The sequence below is a fragment of the Vipera berus genome, assembly GCF_964194415.1.
Source record: "Vipera berus genome assembly, chromosome: 5".
Lineage (NCBI taxonomy): Eukaryota > Metazoa > Chordata > Lepidosauria > Squamata > Viperidae > Vipera > Vipera berus.
This window is the reverse complement of record NC_138207.1, coordinates 46012276-46037218: the sequence shown is the minus strand read 5'-3', so window position 1 is coordinate 46037218 and position 24943 is coordinate 46012276. Positions and strand designations below refer to the sequence as shown.

At 40.1% G+C, this 24943-nt stretch overlaps 1 protein-coding gene across 1 annotated transcript; it reads left to right on the top strand.

The window, feature by feature from the left end:
• Positions 1-286: 286 nt before the first annotated feature.
• GOLGA7B (golgin A7 family member B) lies at positions 287-24938 on the top strand. The gene is made up of 9 exons (XM_081328406.1): positions 287-393; positions 8072-8134; positions 11758-11962; positions 18234-18359; positions 19369-19521; positions 21182-21283; positions 22363-22444; positions 23199-23395; positions 24721-24938. Exons 3-8 carry the CDS (start codon positions 11951-11953, stop codon positions 23204-23206), a joined length of 483 nt encoding a protein of 160 aa, XP_081184532.1. The 5' UTR covers positions 287-393; positions 8072-8134; positions 11758-11950; the 3' UTR covers positions 23207-23395; positions 24721-24938.
• Positions 24939-24943: the final 5 nt, after the last annotated feature.

The following is a 24943-nucleotide window of genomic DNA, read 5'->3' as shown; positions in this document are numbered from 1 at the left end:
TGTCTTTTATGCAAAAAACATAACGAGTTCAGTGTCTTATGACTTTCTTCCGTGGATGTGGATTTTCAGAGCTAAAGCTTTGATCAAATTGTAGCTGAGGAACCAAGGCACTTTTACTATTTTTTTCTTGTTTTTGTCTGCTTTCCAGTTATAGCTTCCCTCTGGCTTTGCAGAGGAAGCTGGTTTAGAGAATGAATAACTGCTTTGCAAATTCACTGGGCCTGTGGTGCACCTGTGCCTGTCAGTGACATGCTGGGGTTAGCCCAACCTTTCAGCAGAGCAGTGTGGGAGACAGGAAGAATCCTGTATTTACTGCAGATCTGTACAGGTTCAACGTTTATCTGAAAATGCTTTGATACCCTCATCTAGGACCAGGCAACTGTTGCAGTGCAGGTATGGTAATAACATTTTGTTCTAATTAGTAGGCTCCTCACAACAAAATTCCTAATGGCCACACTATATAGGTCCTTTGTTTTGTAGGACTAAGATTTCAGATCTATGGACAGGATTTATCCTTCATTTTGATGTTCTGTTTACTGCAAGGCAGACCTGGTGGGCTGTTCACCTAAATCAGTGGTTCTCAAATATTTTGATCTGTGGACCCTCTTAAAAACGATTGAAAACCCCAAAGACCTTTGGTTTGTGGGAGCTATATATAGATTTATTTGTACTGAATTAAAATGCTAAAATATTAATTTGATTTCACGCACTTCCCCCCCAGAAAAGATTTTGGGGACTTCAGAGTTCCCCAGATCACACTTTGAAGAACACTGACTTAGATAAACAGTCCTAGGTCCAAAGAATTTTTGGTCCAGTCCCAGGTCTGTTTTGATTTGCCCTATTATTTCAACAGCTCCATGTTCTTGTAGGAACTGACTATTTAAATCACAGGAAACAGTGGAGGAGTCTGAAGATGATTGTAAAGGAAACGGTGAAATGCTTTAGTAAGGCAGGGAAAGAATACATTTAGAGAAGTATTGGGAGCCCAGATGATAAACTGAGGAAATTGTGTGATTATAAGAAATTGCCTTCTCTAGATTCTGAATGTGGCCTTCAGATACGTGGAAAGGAATCAATGGCTGAAGCTCTTCCAACCAATCCATGACAACACCGGCTGTTGGTGAAGCACATAACATAGAAGTGGTGCTTCACCAGGACTTTTTAGGGTGCCCACATTCTAATTCTACTGGCCTCAAATCACTCTTGACTTATTAACCTGCCTTATCTCTATGATGCATATGCAAACTCTGGTCTCTGAAGCTCCTAATTATGTTTTTGATTAAAACTCACCTCAGCTGTGAAGGAGTAAACTGCACCTGGGGATTTCTCAGTCTTGTGTTGTGCTGCAGCTTCAGTTACTAATACCTCCTTGCTGGCTGGTAGGTGGGCTGCACATATGCTTGCTGTCTTTACACCTCCATGGCTTGAATTCTTTTCCCTAGAAAATCTTGGATCGGCATAGGGCCTTGAGCAGCAGGAGGTCTTTGTCATGCTTTGGGGGTATAAACTGCTCTGATGTCTTTCCTACTTTGTTACATTTATGATGTGCTCCCTGTCTAGTGGATCTGGCTGGTTGGCAGGAAGATATGAAATATGAATGGAAAACCTGTAACTTGGAATCACAGAAGGCCTGCTGGCTGAAACTCCCTTCAGCATTATCACTACCACACTCTCATGGGAATGTTAGGAATTTCTCCTTGATTCTTCTTGTCTCCTGAGGACTGGATGCTTCAGAAGGATTAAAAGGAGATGATGAGAAGCCACAGTGGTGTTTCAAGGGGACAAAAATTACCAGTTAAAGAGGAACCAAAAAAATGATGGACTCCCTTTCACCTGATGTATTCAAGCAGAGGCTAAAATGTTCTTTTTTTTAGGGGAGCTCTGCTTTGGATTCATGTCCTGAGCAAGATGAACTCCATAAACCAACTGGATACTAGTGCAGCTCTTGAACTAGCAGTTTTACATGGATGAACTGCAATATTTACATAATTACTTGAGCTGTTACATTTTGGACCAGCCACAGCTTTGGAATATCTTTAAGGGCAATCCTATGGGAAGCACACTGTAATAGTCCAAGTGGGAGAAGAGTAAAGTAGGAAATACCTCGAGAAAGGCATGCTGCTCCAGGAAAGATAACATTCGGCATATCAGTTGAGCTGTGCAAAGGCTTTCTCAACCACAGATACTACCTGTTCTCTCTCTCTCTCTCTCTCTCTCTCTCTCTCTCTCTCTCTCTCTCTCTCTCTCTCTCTCTCTCTCTCCCTCCCTCCCTCCCTCCCTCCCTCCCTCCCTCCCTCTCTCTCTTTTTTACTGTGCCTACAATCAGTAAAATGCTTTCTATCCTGTGCTGCACCAATCCTGGAAATCCACACAACTAAACACTCTCAGATACCATTTCTTTTCAGTTCTCTGTATCTAAGGCTATTCATATTTCAGTTGTGAGCCATCATTTGCCAACTGTATGCCAGACATTTATATATCACCTCTAATTAATTTTTGCATGTGACAAGAGTTCATAACTAGCACCTCACTTGTGATATAGCACCTATAGTCTTGTTCTTCTAAGACATCTGAAGTTGCAATTTCTCTAATTTTATCCTCTGAAAATGCAAAGATGATAAATACAAGTATTATTCCTTCATTGCATGTCATTAACGTGGAGGTTTAAAAGTGAAAATCTACATGATTACTTGGAATCTACATGATTACTTGGAATCTACATGATTACTTGGAAAATCTACATGATTACTCATTGTATTCAGTGAAGTAAGCCCTAACTTAGTACAGTATGTACAGATCTGAAACTTTTCCCCCCACAGTTCCATCAAATTATGTGAGTTATAAATATGTGTATGACAATTTGTGAGCTACACTAGCTCCCAATGGATTTCCAGGTTCAATTCAAGATTGTTTATATAAAATTGCACATACAGGACTACTTTTTCCAATTATTTCTCCTTTTTCCACATTCTAATAGGGTGGGCATACCCTTCCTTTGTCCCTTGAACCAAAATCACCTAATGGGACCCAAAAGGCAATAATTTCTTTTGTGGTGTCTACTCCCTGGAATGACAGCCCTTACTCCCCTGTTATAGCACTGATCCCAATTGTGTTGGCTTTTAGGAAGGCATTAAGAACTAGGTTTTTTCCCCCGGGTGCTAGGACCAGGATTTAGGAGATCCCACATTGTAAGGTGTATATATTGAGAGTTCCGAATTTTCTATTTTTTTTAAAGATTTTATCCCATCTTTTTTCATATTCAAGTCAAGCAGCAAACATACCCTTACTCCCTTGTCCTCTTATTTTCCTCTAAACATCTCTATGAGGTGAGTTGGGCTGAGATAAAGTGACTGGCCAAAAGTCACCCAAGTGGTTTTTCATGTCTAAGGGGTGGTGGTGGTGGTGGTAGAACTCACAGTCTCCTGGTTTCTACATCAGCACCTTAACCACTACATCAAACTGGTTCTCAACTTTTGCAATTGTAGTTTTAATTGTAATTTAATTTTTTATTATTATTGATGTATGCCGCTCAGCTGCACTTATCTGAATTGGAATTAAATAGATAAATAAGTCTCAAGGGTTGTATTAGGTTATGCCAGAGATTGGGTACCTAATATGCATAGAATAAGTGTGCATTGATCCTTTTGAGAAACTGATGTAGTTCTAGTGCACTACTTGTAGTAATTACAACTTCTATGTCAAGAGTGAAACTTCCATTATCTTCAACCATTGGCATTATGGCTGGAGCTAATGAAACTGATTTTGATCAAGAGTATTTCCATAGTGCTAACAGCAGTTCCCTATCATTCCCCCCCCCCAATATTTAGAGATAGGGTGAGAAAAACATGTTGGACTCAGACAGGTTCCAGGGATTACCTATAGGGTTTATATTGTCAATTTAGACAATGATAGGAACAGCTGCACAGCAGGAACTGGAATAATCTGTCCTTGAGTAATGACTTGCTTGACAGCAGACCACTGAAATTGTGGAAGCAGTCTAAGTTTTCCCTAATTCTAACAAAACACTGCATTGTCTATCACTCACAAAGAGGGACAGCATAGTACACTGAAGTCTGGTTTATTGAGTAAGCTCCCAATTATTTGGTTTGTACAGCATGCTATACCATAAATCATTATTTGGCAGTTCAATTGAATACCAGACTTTCTGGGTAAAGATGTCAGTTTTGTCAAAAATTGTCAGATTCCCAGATTTGAGGTGAAAAAGTACAAGGCAGAAAATCAAACCATGGACAGTACAGGGAAAAGAAGCACTAGAATTGAACCACAGTAGATATTAGAAAGGGTTGGATTCCAGATTGAGAGAGGATAATCACTTGTTTTAAGTGGCTTAAAAACAATATGAATAAAAGGGTTTTAGGCAGCTGTGTCAAGATGTGTGTCAGTACATGCTGCTTGTTCAGGAACAAAGATGTCCCTGGAACCATTTGTGGAGGTATGAACATTATGATATTATCCTCAACCTGCCCCTGGCACACCACAAAGGCAACTTCCTTCCATCTTTTTTTGCTTCTCATCAAAAATAACTTCTACCAGTACATGCGATGCTTGTGGAACTTCATTTCATTGTAGGTAATGCTGCCACTCCAATTACTTAATTGATATTGTAGTCGGCATGCCTGCTCCCGTCTAGTCACTGGTCATTGCCCTCCATGACCATTTCATCTGGGGCTGGGGGGCTGCCTGCCCTTCAGAAGGACCCCCCCACATAAAGCCTCACCTTGCTTCAGTTTATGAGGTATACTTTAGGTCTTACTTGGACCCTTTAGCTACATAAATGGATCAGAGTTTTGGAATATAAATATATTACTTACCATAATTTCTTTGTGTTCCTGATAAGTGATTCTTGTAATGTATTGATGTCCTGGCCATGTCTACAGAGTTCATCTGTAGGTGATTTATTTTTACATTAATCTATCCAATTTTGCTACTTGAAAAAAAATGATGCATAGTTTCACAGCTTTGAGAAAATATCTTCTCTCAACAGATTGCATCTGTTTTAGACAGGAACTAATTATTCAGTGTGGCTAAATAGATTCCCACCGGACCAGTTTTCAAGGGCTTTTTTGGGGTGGGAAGTGGGGGGATGCTGATGAAGCTTTTAGGAAGCAACAGAGTGATTATTCTGCTACTGTTCTCATACGTGATCATTCTCAAGTTTTTTGATTGGAAGAACTGAGTTGTTTCTTATGTGAGAAGATCACATAATGGCAAGATCATATATCAGTATATTGCCTTGCATTTAGAAGACCCTACGGCAGACATGTCAAACACAAGGCCCGGGGGCCGGATCCGGCCCATGAAATGGTTTCATGTGGCCCACGAACCCATCCTGGAAACAGTGAGGGAACGGCCCCCACTGCCTTGGCCCTGGCCCAGGCCGGCTAGGAGCCAATGTACAATTTCGTGGTGGCCATCTATGCTGAAACGCATTCAGTCTTAGCTCTACAAGGCCATCTGGAAACAGCGAGGGACCAGCCCCTGCCGTGTCGGCCCCGCCCACTGGACGCGTGCTGGGGAGGTATCACCCTTTGTGAGGAATGAAGAAATGCACCATTGCCTGGAAGTGGCCAGCACATGGCTCTGCCTACTTTGGGCAGGCTAGGGGCTGGGCAGCATTGCGCTTCTCTTCAGATTCATGCCACCCGGCTCAGCCTCTCAGCACTGTGAGGAGAGCACCCTGCTGCCTGCCAAAACCGGGGAGGCTGGGGGCTGGGCAGCATTGTGCAGGTAACATCGACTCTCATGCTGCTCATCACATCCCCTCCCCCAGAGCCCACCAAGCCGGATATGTGAAGTAGGCGAGGGCCATGTGCTGGCCACTTCCAGGTGATTGTGCATTTTCTTCATTCCTCATGAAGGATGACACTTCACCAGCTGCGTTTCTTGCCTGTTTTTCTCCCTCCCTCATCTCAACTATTTTCCCACCACTCTTAGGAAGGAAGGAAGGAAGGAAGGAAGGAAGGAAGGAAGGAAGGAAGGAAGGAAGGAAGGAAGGAAGGAAGGAAGGAGAGGATCTGAGGGAAGTCCTGCCTTAGTCCTTCCCTGCTGCCCTTTCACCATCCCCTTGCCCCCTCCTCCTGGCCTATCCTGGGGTGTCTCCCATTCTATTGCTAAGGAACCTTTGGATACAAAGCCAGGTCTCCTCACATGGAGAGGGAGTGGGCCTCCCTCTTGACTTTGCCCTCATACCCATCATGAGGAACCTGGCTAAGGAGAGCAAGCACAGCGGCAGCAACCTTGAGGAATAAGTGCAGCTGGACACCCCCTTGGGGAAGTGGGGCTGGGCTTAGTGCCGTGGGTGTTTGAGGACTGGGCTGGGCATTTGACCTCCATGCCACCGTCCAGCCTCCCCCACCGCATGACCTGAGAGGAACAGTGCTCCTCCAGTGGAGCATGCCTTGGCACTTACCCCGGTCCCATCTCCTTCTGCCAGAGACCCTCAGATCTGCCCCACTTCTGCCCAGGCCCCCAAAGGCACCCTTGACATGAATGATGTATAGCTGGCCATGCCCACCCAGTAGGCCACACACACTCCAGCCATGCCCACCCAGTAGGCCCACCCTGACCACACCCACCCGGCCCCCTGACGGCAACCGCATTGCTGATGCAGCCCTCAGTGAAATTGAGTTTGACACCCCTGCCCTACGGTTTCTTGAATTCTCCTTCAAAGGAACTAGGAAGACCTCTGTCTCAGAATAGATTCTAGTCTAAATAGCCCAGCAGTCTGAACTTGATTCAGTAAGCTTGATCTGTTCAGATGCAATTCTAGCTTCTTCCCCCCAGTAGAGGCTGAGATCACTACTTGGCCCAACTAGATGGTGAGAGAGACTTAAAATGCACTAAACCATCTGTCTGCCCTGCCTGCTACCTGCAGAAAAAAACAGTTTCCTCACACATTGAGGCCTCTAGCAGAGGATTACCCAGGATTGCATCAGTTGCTTGAGCTCAAGAACTCCTCCCTGGTGGGGTTGCTGCCAAAGTTTTGCTCCAGAAAAAAAAACTGCCCCTCTGAGTGGTCTTAGGGCCAAGTGTATCCCACTTTAAAGGTTTGTGTTTTGTTAAACCAACTTATGAAATGTTAAAGAAAAACACAAATTAACAAAGAGCTAAGCAAAATAATTTAGGGACGCGGTGGCTCAGTGGGTTAGGACGCTGAGCTTGTTGATCAGAAGGTCGGCAGTTTGGCGGGTCGAATCCCGAGTGCCGCGTAACAGAGTGAGCGCCTGTTACTCGTCCCAGCTTCTGCCAACCTAGCAGTTCGAAAGCACGTAAAAATGCAAGTAGAAAAATAGGGACCACTACGGTGGGAAGGTAACAGCGTTCTGTGCTCTTTTGGCGTCTAGTCATGCCGGCCACATGACCATGGAGACGTCCTCGGACAAGTGCTGGCTCTTCGGCTTTGAAACGGAGATGAGCACTGGCCCCTAGAGTTGGAAACGACTAGCACGCATGTGGGGGGGAACCTTTACCTTTACCTTTTAAGCAAAATAATAATAAAAGGAGCAGAGAAATCCCTTTGTATTATTGTAGTCTTATGTATATATATTTAAATAAATAGGACCTGGGGCCTGGTTGTTTGTGGAACAGCCTCTCCCTGAGGTGACTGCCCATTCCACCAGGTTAGATGGAATGAGCACACTACAGATCCCTTCCCTTAAATATTGCCATTTGGTGTGACATTAGCAAGATGCCTTTTACATGGCCACCCCTACCCTTGGGAATAGCCTCATCCTTGAGATTCAGAGAAGTCACCTTATTAGCCTTCCAGTGGGCTGTGAAGACCCATCTCTTGGTCCAGGATCAAAGCTAGGGTAGTAGTTAACCTAGCAAATATAAATGTATGTAGAGCATATGGAATATTGTGGAGCTGTGATAGAGAAATATGATTTGGTTTGTTTTATTCTGCTTTTACTGATTATAATTGTGAGCTGCATAAGATAATCGTGTATACGATGGACAGATATATAAGTTTCTAAATAAATAGGAAAACACATCTTGGGCCATGAAAAAAAGAGAAGTAGACTGACGACTAAGCTTCATTTCATTTCAGGTTATAGCCTAATTGGGGAAATCAGGATGACAGTGATGGTGGCTTCTCCAACTTAAAAAACAGGTCAGTTGCTGCTAAAACATACTTTATCCAATACTTAAACCTGAATGATAGTGCTGACCTGGTGTGTATTTCAGATAATTGTTTGAGAGAAGAGGTTAGAGTTCAACTCTGCCAGGTTTGTCTTCTGAGTTATTCTATAGTATAACAGGCTGAAAAGTTTGAAGGTGAGTGACCACAAGCTATAGAAATTCCAGCTTGCTGATGTGATGTTTCATTTGGCACATTACCAAATGCTGTGTTTGGATGGGGAGGGTACCATTGAGATTGCAATACAGTCCTGGATACTATGCAGCCCTTAACCATAATGAGTAGGCTCCCTTTTCTTCTTCCCGTAGTGAAGTTTCACTATAACAAGTGAGGGATTAGAAGTAGATATCTGGGGCATAGTATTTTGTACAAGTCATTTATTTCTCCTCCTGGAGAAAAAAAGATCTCAGAAATAGAATGACAGAAACAAATTTCAGCTTCAAGAAAGGAGTTGCAGACCATGGTGAATGTATTACTGGGAATCTCTTATTCCTGGATCCCAAGGCAGAAGTGTTGCTATAGAAACCACAGCATATCCCTTTCTGCCAGCTGGAGAAGACTTGTGGTTAACAACATGGATGGAATGTCAGACATGTGGCACAGTAATAGTTGCGCTCAGGGGGGAACCAAGTAGCACTGGCACAACATGCTGATTAAACCAGGATATCCAAAGTAGCCCAATTATTTCCGTTTCTAGAGCACATGGAAGCACATACCAGCCAATCACATTTTACAAAGCCTAAACAAATAGCAATGCTCATTGCCCTTATTCTTTTTCTTTACTGGAGTTCCAATGATTGCTGTATTCTTGGTTAACCTTGGGTTATGTAAGATTCTTCTCTACATTCTATGGGAGTGGCTGCAATGAAATATGTTTTGTAGTAGCAGCTATAAACTAAATAGTGTAGCTTGAGCCCATTAGGAAGTAGGCATAATTATGTGCTATAAGGCACTGTTGGTGGTAGATTACCTTTTTCACATAGTGTCACTGATTTGTTAAGCATATTTCCTTCCCAAAGGTAGCTTATGTTCTACAGTGAAACTTGTTTTTAAACAGTCATATCTTTAGGGAAAGAAAGAAAAGAAAAGAAAGAAAAGTCCTCTGCATTGGCTTTGTGTAATCAGAGCTGCAAAAAGATTTATTTCTTGCCAAACTATAACAATTGTGTTTATCAAAATCACAATTAATGTAGGAATTTTCCTTTCTCATTCTGCATTCCTATTCAGTGTGCACTGTCCAAAGGGCCTATCCCAGCAAAGCATTTAATCATTGCTTCAGAATTAAAATACACATCCTTTCCCCATGCTGCTCTTAGACCTGCTTTTTTAAAGAGCATTCACAGGGATAGGGAATGTGAGGGATGTAATGTCATCATCATATAACTGACAGAAATTACATCCGACATTTCATTTGCACCCTGATATGACTGACATAAATTATATTATTCATGCCATTGTGTGGCGGTGTCATGATGCACATGACATCACTGTAGCTTCTACTATGCATTTTCCCTAGTTCAGGGAGTCCCAACTGGGGAGTCCCAGTCTCTCTGTTTCCAAATTGTGATCTCTGAACATGTCTTTTAATCCAGCCTTATTTCTTTACAACAACCAGGAAGCAATTTGACACTGCCTTTACTTCCCAGGCTAACCTGCAGGTCTACCGTAGCTTGGTGGTCTTTTATAAAATAGGATCAAAAGAACAAAAGAAATATAAAAGCAGTTTTAGAACAAAGTTCTTAGCATAGCAAATAAAAAGAAAGTTAAAAATAACATAACCAATACATAAAACTCACTGTAAGCAACATGTGGCCCAGGGCCATAAACAGCTTATGGGTCCCTTTTTTGAGTCCCTTATCTATAATTGCTACAAATCAGAACCTCTATTTTCTGCTGTTTTGAGGTAAGAAACTCATACAAAACTATTCCATACCCTTTAAGTTTAACAAATTAAAACTAAGAAATACTTCTTTTCCATCTAGAGCAGGGGTCTTCAAACTTGGCCCTTTTATGACTTGTGGACTTCAACTCCCAGAATTCCTCAGCCACTGTGCCTGCCTGTGGAATTCTGGGAGTTGAAGTCCACAAGTCATAAGAGCACCAAATTTGAAGACCCCTGATCTACAGAAAAACAGAAAAATCCAAGCCTTAGTGACACGTACAGTAAAGTCTCTATTTGCCTTGCCTCCTCTTGTTTTCCCTTCCTCCTCCTGACAAATGTTGATGGTAGCCTTAGGCATAAAAAGTTCTAAAGCCTTTCTTTGGCACCAGTCACTTGCTAAACAAGATGGAAGCAGAACTCCTAATGAGATGTACATCTAGCTTATATATTATTAATGTGATGCCCTACCACAATTAGTCAAACAACTATGAGTTTTTAGAACTTTCAAAAGCATCCTATCCTTTTCATAACAGAGGTCACACTAATTTAAACAGTTCAGTGACTGAGAGAGAACAAAATGAATTGCTTAGGTAGACAGAAAATGAAAATAGGCAGAAAGAAGCATGTAAAGCAGGGGTATCAAACTGCTGGCCTGCAGGCCGAATGCATCACTCCAAAACCGTGCCCACCCCATTGCTGGCAATGGGAAAAAAGTCACGATACATCACAACACGTCATGTGACATCACAAGTGACACCCATGATGTAAAGCTTATCATACTAAACAATTGCAGGGGAAAAGTGTGAGGTTGAATGCAGATTTCCATTTCTTGAGAGCCTCAGTTTTCATGTTCAAAGTGGAAAAAAGTAACTCCTTTTCATGTAAAAATAAGCTCTAGAAAACAACAGATAATGAGAATTCCAAAGTCATATGAAGATTACAATGAAGTTTAAGGAAAAGAGTCTACCCTATCATACATAACTATTATTCCAGTCCACTATCTGTAGAATAATTATGCAAACCAAGCAGAGGCATTAAAATCAGTAAATACGATTACTTAATATAGACTGTGGAATTAATCACATGCTATGGAATGTGAGTCTCTTTACTGTTTCTATGTAAACTTAAGAAACCATATCTTAGATTTACATCAGCACAGCAAATTAATCAATCTTACTTTTTTTTAAAACCATTTCTTCTTTGGCACTGAGTGCAGCCATGTGACAGCTGGTATTGGACTTTCACCAGATCAAAAAAGAATTTTGGAAGTGGGAGCAATCTCAGAACTTTCCAGAGAAACACTGCAATCCAAAGCCTTAGAAATAAGGGTGAAAAGTGCTGCCAAGCAGCTTGTTTGCTTGTGAGCTCCTGCAAGACAAGCAGGAAATAAACGTCAGCTGAGTTCTTTTCCTTGCTGTGGCAGCTCCGCCTCTCACAGTCCCTCCCCTGAGTTCGAGCTGGATCTTGTCCCTCCAACATGGGGATGCAGGGAAGGGAGGGTGCAGCTCCCACTTAAAGCTGTTGATCCCCTCCCCTTATGATGCCACTAACTGAGCCAGCCTGTGCAATGAAGCTGAGCTTCCAGCTGAGGAATTAGCTTGGGAAATGGGTCGTCAACGCTAGATGAGATGCTTGCCTCCAGTTCCTGTTTTTCAAATAGCAAGTTCAGGACCAAGGATAGCACCACACACTCTGCGTCTATTTCCCACCGCAGGCGCCACCTCAACGCAGCAGACTAAATTCTGCCCCTGCTGGCAGCAGCTTCAAGATTTGAGCGCTTCCTCTGACTATAACACCAGGGACAGCGCCTTTTTTTTGGGAAAGCAGTCTTCTTCCTCATCAAATTGCTATCGTCACAGCTTCAGTCTTCCGTGTGGAGGAACAGCATTGAGCCACGTTGGTGAAACATGGCAACTGAGGTGAGCAACGCCGGCAAGGTAGAACACACATGTACCAGAGCTATGGCTCTGCCGAATCATTGGAGCTGCAGTCAGCTTTTCCTGGTTTGTGCTTGTTCTCTCTGATGCTGCAGGAAGCTTTAAATCAATCACCCTAATGTTAGCTTTTATTGGTTGTTGTAGCTCCATGTTCCTTGGTTTGCTGTGCTAAGGGTCGCCTGTGTTTCCCGAGTTACTGATTTTTTGCAGCAATTGTACGGGTTAAATAAAGAAAGGAAGTTAAAAAAAACCAACCCTGATGATCTTTGAGGGCTAAGAATACCATCACTCACTATAAAGTTAATTGCCTGATTTCCAACCCCCCCAACCAAGGCAGGCAATTGTTCAGAGGAGCAGGTGGCCCTTTGCTTAGCTGTGAATCAATGGATTTCCCTGAACACATGGGAGACACACATAGACAGAAAATCAGAAGCCCAGGGGAGCACTCCTCAGTTGGACTGTGCTAACACCCCGGTCAATGGCCATGCTTGTGGGATGATAGTTATTGTTGTGCTATGAATCTGGAGGGAACAAGGTTGGGTAAGGCTGCTTTATGTCTGATGCTTTGGATTTGGTCTCAGTTATACCTTTTGTGAATAGGGAAGAAAGAGATACATGAGCTATGATTTTCTAGAATAAATGGAAGCTCCATTATTCAGATTAATCAATTATGGACTCGGAGGCAGGTCCCTAATATGATTTTGTTGTTGTTGTTGAAATAAGGTTAAAAATGGCATAGGAGAAGAAGGGAAAGAGATTTTTGAAGTTTTTTCTCTAATTGTTGCTATATTCTGGTTTCAAAACTCTTTTCAAGTCAGCCCCTATCAAGAACCCCATCCTTCACTGATTTTTTCACAGTCATTATTGCTCTTGCTCCATATTTCCCATGTTCCCATTTCAACCAGTAAAATCCTGTTTGTCAATAAAAGATGCATCCCTAAACAGGAGAATTAATCTGAGTCAGAGCAGAAATAGCTAAAAGCTTGCTTGTTGCTAAGGGAAGGGCAACAGTTCCTGAGGGCATAGGAGGGCGGGTGGCAAGAAGCACAAAGGACTTGTTAAAGACTCTGAGTTACCCTTAACACCATGAAATAAAGAAAGCACAAAAGTACACAAATTCTCTCTCACCACCATCACCCCATTTACAAAATAATAGGTAGTTGCTTTTATAGTTATCTAATTTCAATTTTCTTCCACTCCTAAAGTAATTAATTTCAGTCTTCAGTTTCTGATCCTGGAAGTTTTCCATTTAAGCACAGAATAAGTTAAACATCAGGTCCAATTTCTGTTCAGGGAAATCAGGATTGCTTTCAAATTTAGTACATCTGTTAGTTGTTATTATTATTATTTGTTTGAATAAATACAAAACAGTAAAACAAAATGAAACAAAGTGATCAATTAAGTTTAATATTTTTAATTTAATATATAGGATAAGCACACTGACTGGATGTTGAAAGAAAAGAAAAAGCAGTAAATTCTCCTCCCCTTTTACACACACACACACACACACACACACACACACACACACACACACACGTGTGTGTGTGTGTGTGTGTGTGTATAAGAAGAAAGAAGAAAAAACAGTCAACAGGTTGAGCTAAACATTACACTAATCTTCAAATCCCTCTGTTAACCATCTGTTATTATATTTAGGGTGTAGAAAGTCTACAAACAGTTTCCAGTCTGCCCAGTCCAGGCATGTCAAACTTGCAATGCCATGTGACATCGCATGACGTATCACAACTTTTTCCCCATTGCAAGCAATGGGGTGGGCGCAGTTTTGGTATGACGCATCTGGCCCGTGGGCCAGCAGTTTGACATGCCTGATCTAGTCCATTATCTCTAATCAAAGCAGTTAATTTCACCATCTCTGCTAGTTCAGTCAATTTCAAAATCCAAGTCTCCATTCACCATGATTCAAGCTTTTTGGAGTGTATAGATGGGCTTCAGACTCTGTATAAAGCCCAATCTAAAATCCATCTTTTCCATTACTTTATGTTCAGTTCAAGTTGTCAAAAGCTTTTTCTGCATCCAGAAAGACTAATGCAACCTGTTTGTTGCTACTTTGTAAATATTCAATTATATTCAAAATTATTTTTACAATATCTTTTAGTTGTCTTTTAGATAAGAAACCACTCTGGTCTTCAGGTATATAATCCTGTAAAACTTTCATATAAAAGAGATTATTAAGGAGAGAAATTGGCATGTAGTTCTTCACAGAAATTAAATCTAGTCCATCTTTGGGTATTAAAGAAATGTAGGCATCCTTCCAAACGTCTGGTATAAGGTTCCCCTATAAGATAGAATTCATTAAGTCCTTCATTAGAAGAAATAGTTGATCTTCAAAAAAATTATAGAAGCTGCGTGATAGGCTATCTAGTCCCAGAGATTTGCCTGTTTTAACTCTTTTATTTGCTTCTATTATTTCAAAATGAGAAGGAAGGACTCACTGGAGAAGAGCCTAATGCTGGGAAAGATTGAGGGCAAGAAAAGAAAGGGACGACAGAGAATGAGGTGGCTGGATGGAGTCACTGAAGCAGTAGGCGTGAGCTTAAATGGACTCCAGAAGATGGTAGAGGACAGGAAGGCCTGGAGGAACGTTGTCCATAGGGTCGCGATGGGTTGGACATGACTTCATAGTTAACAACAACAATTATTTCAAAAGTTGTTATTGGAGTATTCAAAATGTCTTTGTAGTTTTCCGATAGTTTGGGAAGATTTTTATTTGTTATATACTCCTCCATAGTAACTAAAGAGATTTCTTGTTCTTTATATAAATTGGTATAATAATTCCAAAAAAATCTTTGAAAGTTTTTGTTATCCATATAAGTCTTATTCCCTTCATGAAGCTTGGTTATCATCTTCTTTTCTATCTGTTTTCTTTGTTTGTATGCCAACCATCTCCCTGGTTTTATTTGTATATTCAAAAAAGTGCTGTTTTGTATATTTAAGTTTCTCTCCAATGTCTGAAACAGTCGCCGAAGAAATTTGTTGTTGCAATAATTTTAGCTGATTATGTTAGGATGTTCTAGTGCATTCTGTATGGTCAGAAAAAGTTTTTGGAAGAAGAATAATAGCTTTGGTTGCTTTGTGAAGCAGATTTTTGTAATCCAAATCATATCAATTCTAGAAAAGGATTTCTGTCTCTCTGAAAAGAATGTAAAGTCTTTTGTTAGTCCATATTTATACCTCCAAACCAAACCTAAAGTATCGGTCAGCTCGAAAAAAGTTTGAGGCAGTTTCCCTTGTTTCTTTAATTCCTTTATCACCTGATCTATCTAGTTGTGGGGTTACTACCCCATTGTAATCTCCAATTACACATCAGTACTGAAAAGAATAGGAGAGTAAGTGTTCAGACAGAAGTTTAAAAAACTTGGCTTTTTCTTGATGTGGGGTGTATAATCCCACCACAATAGATTTTATTCCCTCTAATTCAATTTGCACAATTACATACCTGCCTTGATCATCAGCAAACAAAAATGTGGATGTAGTTGGGGTTTTATATACAAAACTACCCCATTTTTTCCCCTTTGAGTTACCAAAAATAAATTCCAGTCCCAAGATGTTATTTGTTAAATACTTTTTGTCAGTCTCTTTAATACAGGTTTCTTGCAAATGTATTATATCAAAGTCCACTTTTTTCAAATAATGAAATAACTTTTTTCTCTTTTGTCAAAATCTTGCAATCCATCTATTATGAAGAGGAAGTTCCAGGGATTCCAGCTGAGGCTCCCATCTTCACAGCCTGTCCTTGATAAGCATCAAACCTCTTTTTATCTTTTTCTTTCTGATCTTTATCTTTTGAAAAATAGTGTAGTTCCAACCCATGTTTTTCCAAAAAAATCCTGTGCTTTAAGTACTAAATTTAGTCTATACTATTGATTTCTAAAGGTAAAGATAACCCCTTCCAGCTTATCCCAGTGAAAGACAATATTATTTTGTTTCAGGAGATCTGTCAGGAAAAAATATTCTTTGCATTTCCTTAATATTGTAATTGGAACTTCTCTGAATAGAAATCTCTTTTCCAGGAATGTTAAATCTCTCGTGGTAATGTTTCTGAATTACTTGTTCTTTAATAGATTTTCTTATAAACTGGATCATAACATCTCTTGGCAGTTTTCTTCTGGCTGCATATGCTGAATTTATTCTGTAAATCTTGTCTATTTCTTTAGAGAAATCTACTTTCCCATCATTAAACTATTTAGTCATTTCTGTTTCAATTACATCTCTTAAGTTGCAAATAGTTTTCTAAGTATTTAGGAAGTTTTATTGAACTGGATGATCTCATATTTAAACTAATAAAAATTGTTGGACCTTTAAGAACATAAAAATAGCTTCCCTGGCCCATTTTTGTTTAACATTATGATGTCATAACCTGTTATTTCATTTTGAACCACTTCTAGGGCCAAACAACATACAATGTGAGAAATAGCCTTAAAGGCAGCACTGAGTCTTCAACACTAATATTTCTTAAACTGCCCATTATGAATTGATTAAACTGCCATAATGTCATGGTAATGCTAATGAATTTTATATAAATTTATATTAAATTCAATGCATCCTATTTTCAAATCATATTGCATCTGCTCCAAGTTTGATATCATCCACAACCTTAGCCAATTCAATGCTTTTAATGCAACCACAGGCTAAGAAATTGAGTCTTATAAGAGATTGTTATTAAGTGAGTTCTTATAATACAGAGGTTTCTCTCTATGGATGATGGGAAGTTTAAAAAGAAATAACCCTTATTAATTTAGGCTTGTCCTGTTTAATTCTGATTGAGTTTCAACAAGTTGTATTCACTTGAAGACTGTTATATGTACAAATATAGAGACAAAAACATATATTTATTTTTTAATGTAAAGTATCCAGTAACATACCATCTTTGGTAACATAATGCTTGAACATCTTCATTCAGCTTGCTAATTTAAATTATTTTCTGTTTTGTGACCTTAGTTAACAAAAAAACCCCTCCCACTTAATAACCATACAGTATATTAGTCTAAGTGTAGATAGATAAGCATATTTCAGTGTGTTGTGAGAATATGATCTTTACATTGGACTCAAATATAAATAATTGAGATTGAAATCCAGTTGTATCACCATTTAGCCATGATGCTTACTGGGTGACTTGAGGAAAGTGTATTATTTCAGCTTCACATGCTGAAAGGCATTATAATGAAAACCAAATTCTGATGATCCCAATCAGAATTGAAATTGGACCGCTCTGTGTGTGCTATTTGAATGGGGGGAAAAACTAGAATTAAGAAATAGTGGGATATTGGTTTTCTGTATTACAGCCTCATAAAAGATCCTTTAATGCTTTGGGAGGGTGTAGCATGAAAACATATAATTATTCTGTTAGGCTATTTTCATTATACTTTGACTAATTAAGAAGATATTTTCTAAATAATTAGGTAATAAACTAATAATTTTCTTTTAAAATGTGTGAATTCAATTTTTTAACTGAAGTATACTGTATAATTAGAAGCACCTGCAGATAGCCCAAAAAGCTTATACAAAAAGAACACCACTTTGAAGATGGTGCCAAATGACTCATGAAACATCATCTAAAAACAATTTCAGCATTCTATCCATATCCCATTAGTATGCATTTTAATGCAGATTTTAGTGCTAGCTAGAGATTGTCCCAGTTCCAATTGTTCCTATTTACAGTATATGCAATGATCAGTAACTACGTACATACGTATTTGAATGATCATGTATCTGAGTGGTGCTGATGGTGTGAATCTCCATGGAAGCAGAATCATTGAGTCTACTTATGGTAGTTAGGCCATTAATATTTTTTCTTAAACAATCCTGATAATTAAGTAGCTTTTCAGAGGCTTCAAGAACAAATGATTATTCTTAAATGGTTAATTAAACAATTGGAATGTATAAGATTAAATTCTCTAAGATGTCTTTAACACCCTTACTCTTTTGTGATGCTGAGTGCATTGCATTGCTCCCTTACTATGTTATAGAATAGCATGTATGCCCTAAGACAGCAAACAAAACAACCTATCAGTATATAAATTATCTTGGGGAGGACTTTAGTATGCAATGCGATTAAGGAAGAATTATGTGTTGTCTCTGAATGAAAATGAAGAAAAGAACAAAGCAAAGCATAGAGCAATCCAGAAATGAAAAAAGTCCATGCATTTGATCTGCAAGTATCAGGATACGGTGTGAGTCTCCACCAGTATAGAAAGATTTTCCCACATTGTAACCTCCTGATTTTAATTTTCTTCAGGTCCACAATCTCCAAGAACTGCGGAGGAGTGCTTCATTGGCTACCAAAGTTTTTATACAACGAGACTACAGTGATGGGACCATCTGTCAATTCCAAACCAAATTCCCCCCTGAATTGGACAGTCGGGTAAAATCTGATATTTCATATGGTTCTCCAAGGTCACAGACTATAGCAAAATTTTATATCAAACCAATGAGTAGACTGGAACTCAGATTAAGCTATGATGTCTCATTAACATTCTATGATTGTTTCAATGACTTTCTTACTTTATTTATTTAAAGAACTTACATGCTGCCTATCTCACCAAGCAGCTCACCCCGTTAAAACACATTATATTCTTCCCGCCAAGGGACCATAATCTCCTATAAAATTAACACCTGACTCAACTCCATCCTAGCCCAAACCTGGGGGAAGAGCCAGCTTTTCATAGCCTTCTGGAAGGTTACTAGGGTGCCACTCCCTCTCCCTCAATTTCAGTTGGGAAGCTGTTGCCAAGGATTGGAGCAGCTCCAGGGAATTTACTGTAGGGGTACTTCTTTGTGGAAGGGCTGAAGTAGCAAAGTAGGAACCAAAGAATTTCAGGCCAGACAGGACTGTTATGTAAACAGGATGCAGGTGTCCTCCACCTTTCTGTCTTAGGAAAAGAACAACAAAATGTCTGTTGCCACAAAAGAGTCCTAGGATTTAATCCCTGAGCACATTCACCCCACATATTCATACAAGGTTGGATTTCTGAATTCTGTCATAATTGTTCTTTTGCATAGGCAGAGTGTGTAAAAATATTCTTAACTAACTACACTGAGTCCTTGAAGTTCTGCTGTTAGGTGGTAACAGAGTGCAAAAGGGTGGGGTTGAGTATCTGAAGAGTTGTGAATAAATCTGACACTTTGAAGGTTTTTTCCTAACCTGTTAACTGTAGCAATCACACATTAAATACACAGTAGGAGAGTGATTTCTTTAAAAAAATATGAATGTTCGCACATAAATGGATATTTCTTGCAACGTAACTTATTTTGATTTATCATTGTCTCTGTTCTGCCTTTTGGCATTTGCATAAAGGAGAACGTCAGTAGTCATTAAAATGACATGCTGCATATCACTGTTATGTCATTTTCTCTCTTTTCCCCTTCCAAAGATTGAGCGGCAACTTTTTGAGGAAACAGTGAAGACATTGAACAACTTCTATGCGGAGGCTGAGAAAATTGGGGGCAGCTCTTATTTGGAAGGATGTCTGGCCTGTGCCACAGCCTATTTCATCTTCCTTTGCATGGAGACCCACTATGAGAAGGTTTGGAGACATAATAGAACATTTACATTAATTAATAAATATCACAAGGGTTTATTATGCTGTATTAATGGCTCCCAAAGTAGGGAGCTGAAACAATATCAAGCTAACTTTTAATTTTACAAGTTATTGAAATAAGTAATGTGCAGTGGCCAAGCAATTTGCCTTTGTTTGCACTGCATACCATGCAATCTTTTTCTAATTATGTAACTCAGGGTTCTTTTCAAAAGAGTCCTAGGATTTAATCCTTGGGCATATTTTTAAAATATATGTTTTATTGCTTTTCAATTAAGAGGAAAAAAGAGCCAAACACAAGGATAAAATGGAGTTATGTACATAACAAGTGCTCTAAAAAAGGGAAGGAAAAAAGAAAATGAATGTCATTATAACAATACACAATTACAATTTTATATATACTTGTCTAACTCACATATGTATATGTGTATGTATTCTGGTGAGAGAGAAGTTCCCTAAGGATGAGCTCCAGTTCGAGTCCAAAAGCTTGGAAGACTAAACTTCTGGTCCTGGACCTGGTGACTGATCCAGATTGATCCTGCAAATATGTATATATCTCTAATACATTTATACAGCTGCTTTTTTAACCTACTGTATTCTGTATAAATGAGTCCCATTATATGGTCATACTTGTCTATATAAAGTCTACATCTATGGGCAATCAACTCATAAGTGGCAAGCGCAACCAGATCTTCAATCCATTGAATAAATGGAGCCATACATTTAGTTTTCCAGTGCTGCAAGATCAGTCTTTTAGCCATAGTAAGAGCACAGAGAATTCATTTATATTGTCCAGATATTAAATTCCATATACTAGGTAGATAGTTCAAAAGAATATTATACTCTGAAAATTGTAGCTTTTGTCACACAGGTTCCCCCCCCCCCCAAAGTTGACTTAAAATGCTACCATCCAATTATTTTACTGATAGATGTCTACATTAGTATAAAATAAACTTTATACAATCCAGCCACAGGCAAAATGCTGGGTATGTTAAGGAGAATAGGTATGGATTCCCTGGACTTTGGTTGACTTACATCCCATAAATGTCACTAGACAACAGGGAAACTGCTGCCAGCCTATCTTTGCAAGGTGGCTGGAGAGATAGGTGAGTTTTAGTAGTGATGGATCTGCCCTATCTCACTCTGGCTTTGTGTTTTGCACAGGTCTGGATGGCAGCACTTTAAGTCAGCCTTGGGGAAAAAACCTGTGTGACAAAACTTTCAATTTTCAGAGGATAATATTGATACAGGTTTTAGCACTATTTTGGACACACACTAATAGGATTCCAAAACAGTATTATTTTGAGATGATACAAAACCCATGTTCAGAAGGAGGATGACTGTCATCTGACAAGGCATGGAAAGAACTGCACTATGAAGCAGGAGAGAGAGGCTAGGAGGGAGGGTTGGGTGGGTGGGTGGGTGAACCGAGGAAAGTCCTTAAAATCATGAATGTGAACATAAAATATGATGGATAAATAAGTGCAAGGATTATTGTTTTTTTCCATTCTTATAACAGTGCACAATTTCTAAGAGAACTTGCAACTTTGTTTAATATACCTTCTTCTCAAATTTGTACAATGTATTATCTGGGAACATGAAACAGGTACTCATTTGGTTCTGACTGGCTCACTAATTATTTCTTCAGGTTCTGAAGAAGATCTCCAAGTATATCCAGGAGCAGAATGAGAAAATCTATGCTCCACGAGGGCTTCTGCTGACTGACCCAGTGGAGCGGGGCATGAGAGTTGTATCCTTCTTGGTTGAAGTCAGGGATGAAATCGGAATACATTATCATCTAAAACTAGACACCTAGCTCTAATTTATGCTGCAGACACTCATTATAACCTATGTTATTATTTTTCTATCCCTACTGAGATTTGGGGTCATGTGGATATTAGTTATTTATTTTTCAATCTTTGTAAATGATAATGATAGTGATTCCCAAAGTGTTTCACATTCACAATAGGATACAAGAGATGACTTCATGAGCACAACAATGTACAGTTTAGTGGTCTACGAATGGGGGAGTCTTGGGTTCAAGTCAACCTTTAACAATGGATGCCAGATAAAACTCACAGTGTACATTTTACACAATGCACAGTTATCATCTAATTTACCATGAAGTGAAATGAAGCATTAAGTAAATCATCTTTTTGTGTTCGCTATTGTTACCCCAACTTGGCTCATTTCTCCCATGCATAATACATTCAAATTGGTTGTTAAGTTAAGCCATTTTCATTTTTAATTAAGTTAAAACTAAGGTTAGCATACTGTGTGCATGCAGCTGCTAAGGTTTCAAGTATGTTACATAAATCCAGAAATTAGTTCTTAGGAAGTGGACAGACTATTGTAGTGCTGTAGCTCTTCCTGGTTATCTGCACTACAGAAGAGCAGGGAAAAGGAAGATGGACTCCACATTGACTGAAGACTTAACTATGCACTGGCTTGCCAGCTTGGGATTTGGCTGTGATGTGTATGTGAAGAGAGTCTAACCAGTAGCTTGGCTTGGGAACAGAAAAAAGTAAGGTGATCTGCTCCTCTCCCCCCATCCTTCCCTGCCTCCCTGTGTTTTTATGTCTGTGTCTGTGTGAAAGAGCAAAAGGTGGTCTGAGGAAAGAGAGCACAGTTGTATGGATGACATAGATCGGAGGAAAAAACGGCTGCAATTGTAGAGTTGACGGTCTCCATACCTGCTTAGCCAACAACAAGGTGACCCACTGAGTTCCAGTGGAGAAAGTGTATTTGAGAGAGGACCTCCTTAGCTGAATGTGGGGTGGAGCAGGATTTTCATGCGTTTGCTTGGTGTCCTTATCTTCTTGCTTTCAGATTGAGATTTCTATCTATGAAGATCATTGCGGCAGTTCCAGCTCAGGCAGCAGCAGCAGCAGCACCAGCAGTGCTGGGGGAGGTGGGGGAGCAGGGGGCCGGTGACTGGCACAAAGTCCCGGCAGAGACTTGTACTGCCGGGACGATGGAGTCTCTGAGATTCGCAGGCTGCGCTATCAGAGCACCCGCTTCTGAGCTCCTTCAGGGGGGTGGGAGGGGGTGTCAGGATGCCAGCAAGGAGTATCATGACGCTCCTGGGATTTACAATGGTCAGTGAAATCCTGCTTCCCAGCAGGATCCCTGACTTTGATTTGAGTGGCTGTTACCCCTGAAGGAGCTCAATTTCTATGACCGAGTTTGTTATCTCCTGAAATATTGGCACTTCCTGTGAGTTCCTGAAGACAAGATGGCCCCTGGTTATTACTCCAATTCTGTCCTCAGTCTATGGGCTCATTATCTGAACTGGCTACAACTGCTAGCTGAGGTCAAGTGATCAGCAAATAGCAACCCAACTTATGTGAGCTGGGATGGGGTAGGCTGAAGGGACAGGAGAATTTTTAAAACCAAGTTATAACCCCTTCACTGAATGTTCCTGCCTTGTTCCTTAACAGGCCACCTTAGCTCCTGTCTTTGGGTGCTATGAGTATTCCTTTTCTGAACTTCAGGCATGCTATATGCTTTGAATATTCAGTGTCCATAGTGCTTCCACTTCAGTTGCCTGCATTCTCTCCTATACCTCTAGTGCTGGTACTTCCAAAACATGTCTTTTCACTGATGCTAGGATGTCTTCTATTCTTGGAAACCATGGAACATGCCTTATGCTCTATTTCTTTCAGGGCACTAGAAAAGAATATAAAGCCACAGAATGGAACTGCTCCTTAGTCTGGGACAGTAGCATGAATACTACTGAAGACTATAATTTCTTCCTTATTTGGAAGTCTGCACCTCATTGACTCTGGCAACCAAAAGATTTCAGTACAATTCTGGGATTGTGGAGAGCATTAAAGATATTCTGAGGCTTTAAAGGTGCATTGTGAGTAGAGAGGTGGGATAATGGTTTATTTAGTTGTTTAACTTAGTCCAGCCCAAGAAGTATATTTCAAGTATGTATGTAAATATCTACTATAGCTCTAACCACCTAGACGTCATCCTGCCTCTACCCCTGAGTTGGTACACAAAGTCACAAGAAAGAATATTTTCTCAAGACTAATCAGAGTGTTTGTCCCTACAGCTCTTAACTTATTTCTCAACACTGCTGTTTTGCAACATCACCTTATCACTTGTATGCACAAGTTGTTCCTTGTGGCATGTTTTCTTATCCTGTATATAGCTGTTTGGGTCCTACAAATATTTAAGAAACTCTAGGTATTGGTGCTTCAGTGCCACTTCTCTGAGTCCCTTAGTGCCATTCTGTGAAACAAGATCGATTAGGAAAAGATGATGCCAGGTTGTCCAATGAATCAGTATTGAAATCATGGATGAAGTTTCTCACTACCTCCAACAACAAACAATAGATCCTTAAATACTTCGTTTCTCACAGATTACATATCTGTCTCTGTGTATGGTAAGCATATGCATGCTGAAAGCCTGAAAGAATAAAACTGTACACATGTCTAAAGAGGGGGGAGTCTTGAGTTGAGTGCACATTAGGGCATTATTATTCACTGAATGCCTGGCCTGAGAAACTTTGCTGCAACTCATTGTCATTACTCAGGGGGCATGGTGGGGCATCTGCTGAAAGCCCTGGTGCTAATAAAGATAAATTGCCAAACATGCCATAGCAGGCATCAGTCCCCTGTCTGGTGCTTCCGTAGGAAAGTTCTTGCTGCGTCAATAACTGCTTTCCCACTGTTTCTATCCATTGTTCCTCTTGTGACTCTCTCCCTTCCTGCTTCCCACATTTCTAGCAAAGTGTGAGCTGCGCCAACTATGACTTGCTGTCATTGCTGTTGGCCACTCCTCTCTAGGTATGGCACTTATGGATTATACTGTAGAATGATGATTAAGCCAACCCTATAGCATCTGCTAAAAGTTGGGGGAGAGAACAAAAAAAATAGGGAGAAGCTTATGCAGACCTTTAAAAAAACATGTTACAGGATGGGACAGAAAGATGCCACATTAATTTTCATACTTATAACTACTCATGGGGCACAAGACTGAAGGAGACATAAGGGATTGGAAGAGGCTATAAGTAAACAGCAATGGGGCATATTACAGAGATTGTGATAACAGAAGTTATAGAAGATATGGCTATAGGATTCCCAGATAAAACAGGGTGTCTTCAACAGCACCATGTTAAAGGTTCACTAACAACAGGAGACAGCCTTGTTATTAGTATTCTTGCCACCTTGATTTCAGAAATGGATTTCCCTGAAAGTGAGAAAAGAATTGGAGATTGACCAAAGCTTGTGGGATTGGAACTGCAGAGGCTGTGGCAGTTGCATAGAAATTAGGCCAGATGTACCCAGATGCCTTGAACAGCTGCTCCTCATGCCATATGTTGGGTATCATTGTTGCCACATGAATCTGGTCATTACTCAACCCAGTATGTCGCTACATGACAATTTCTAACAATAAATGG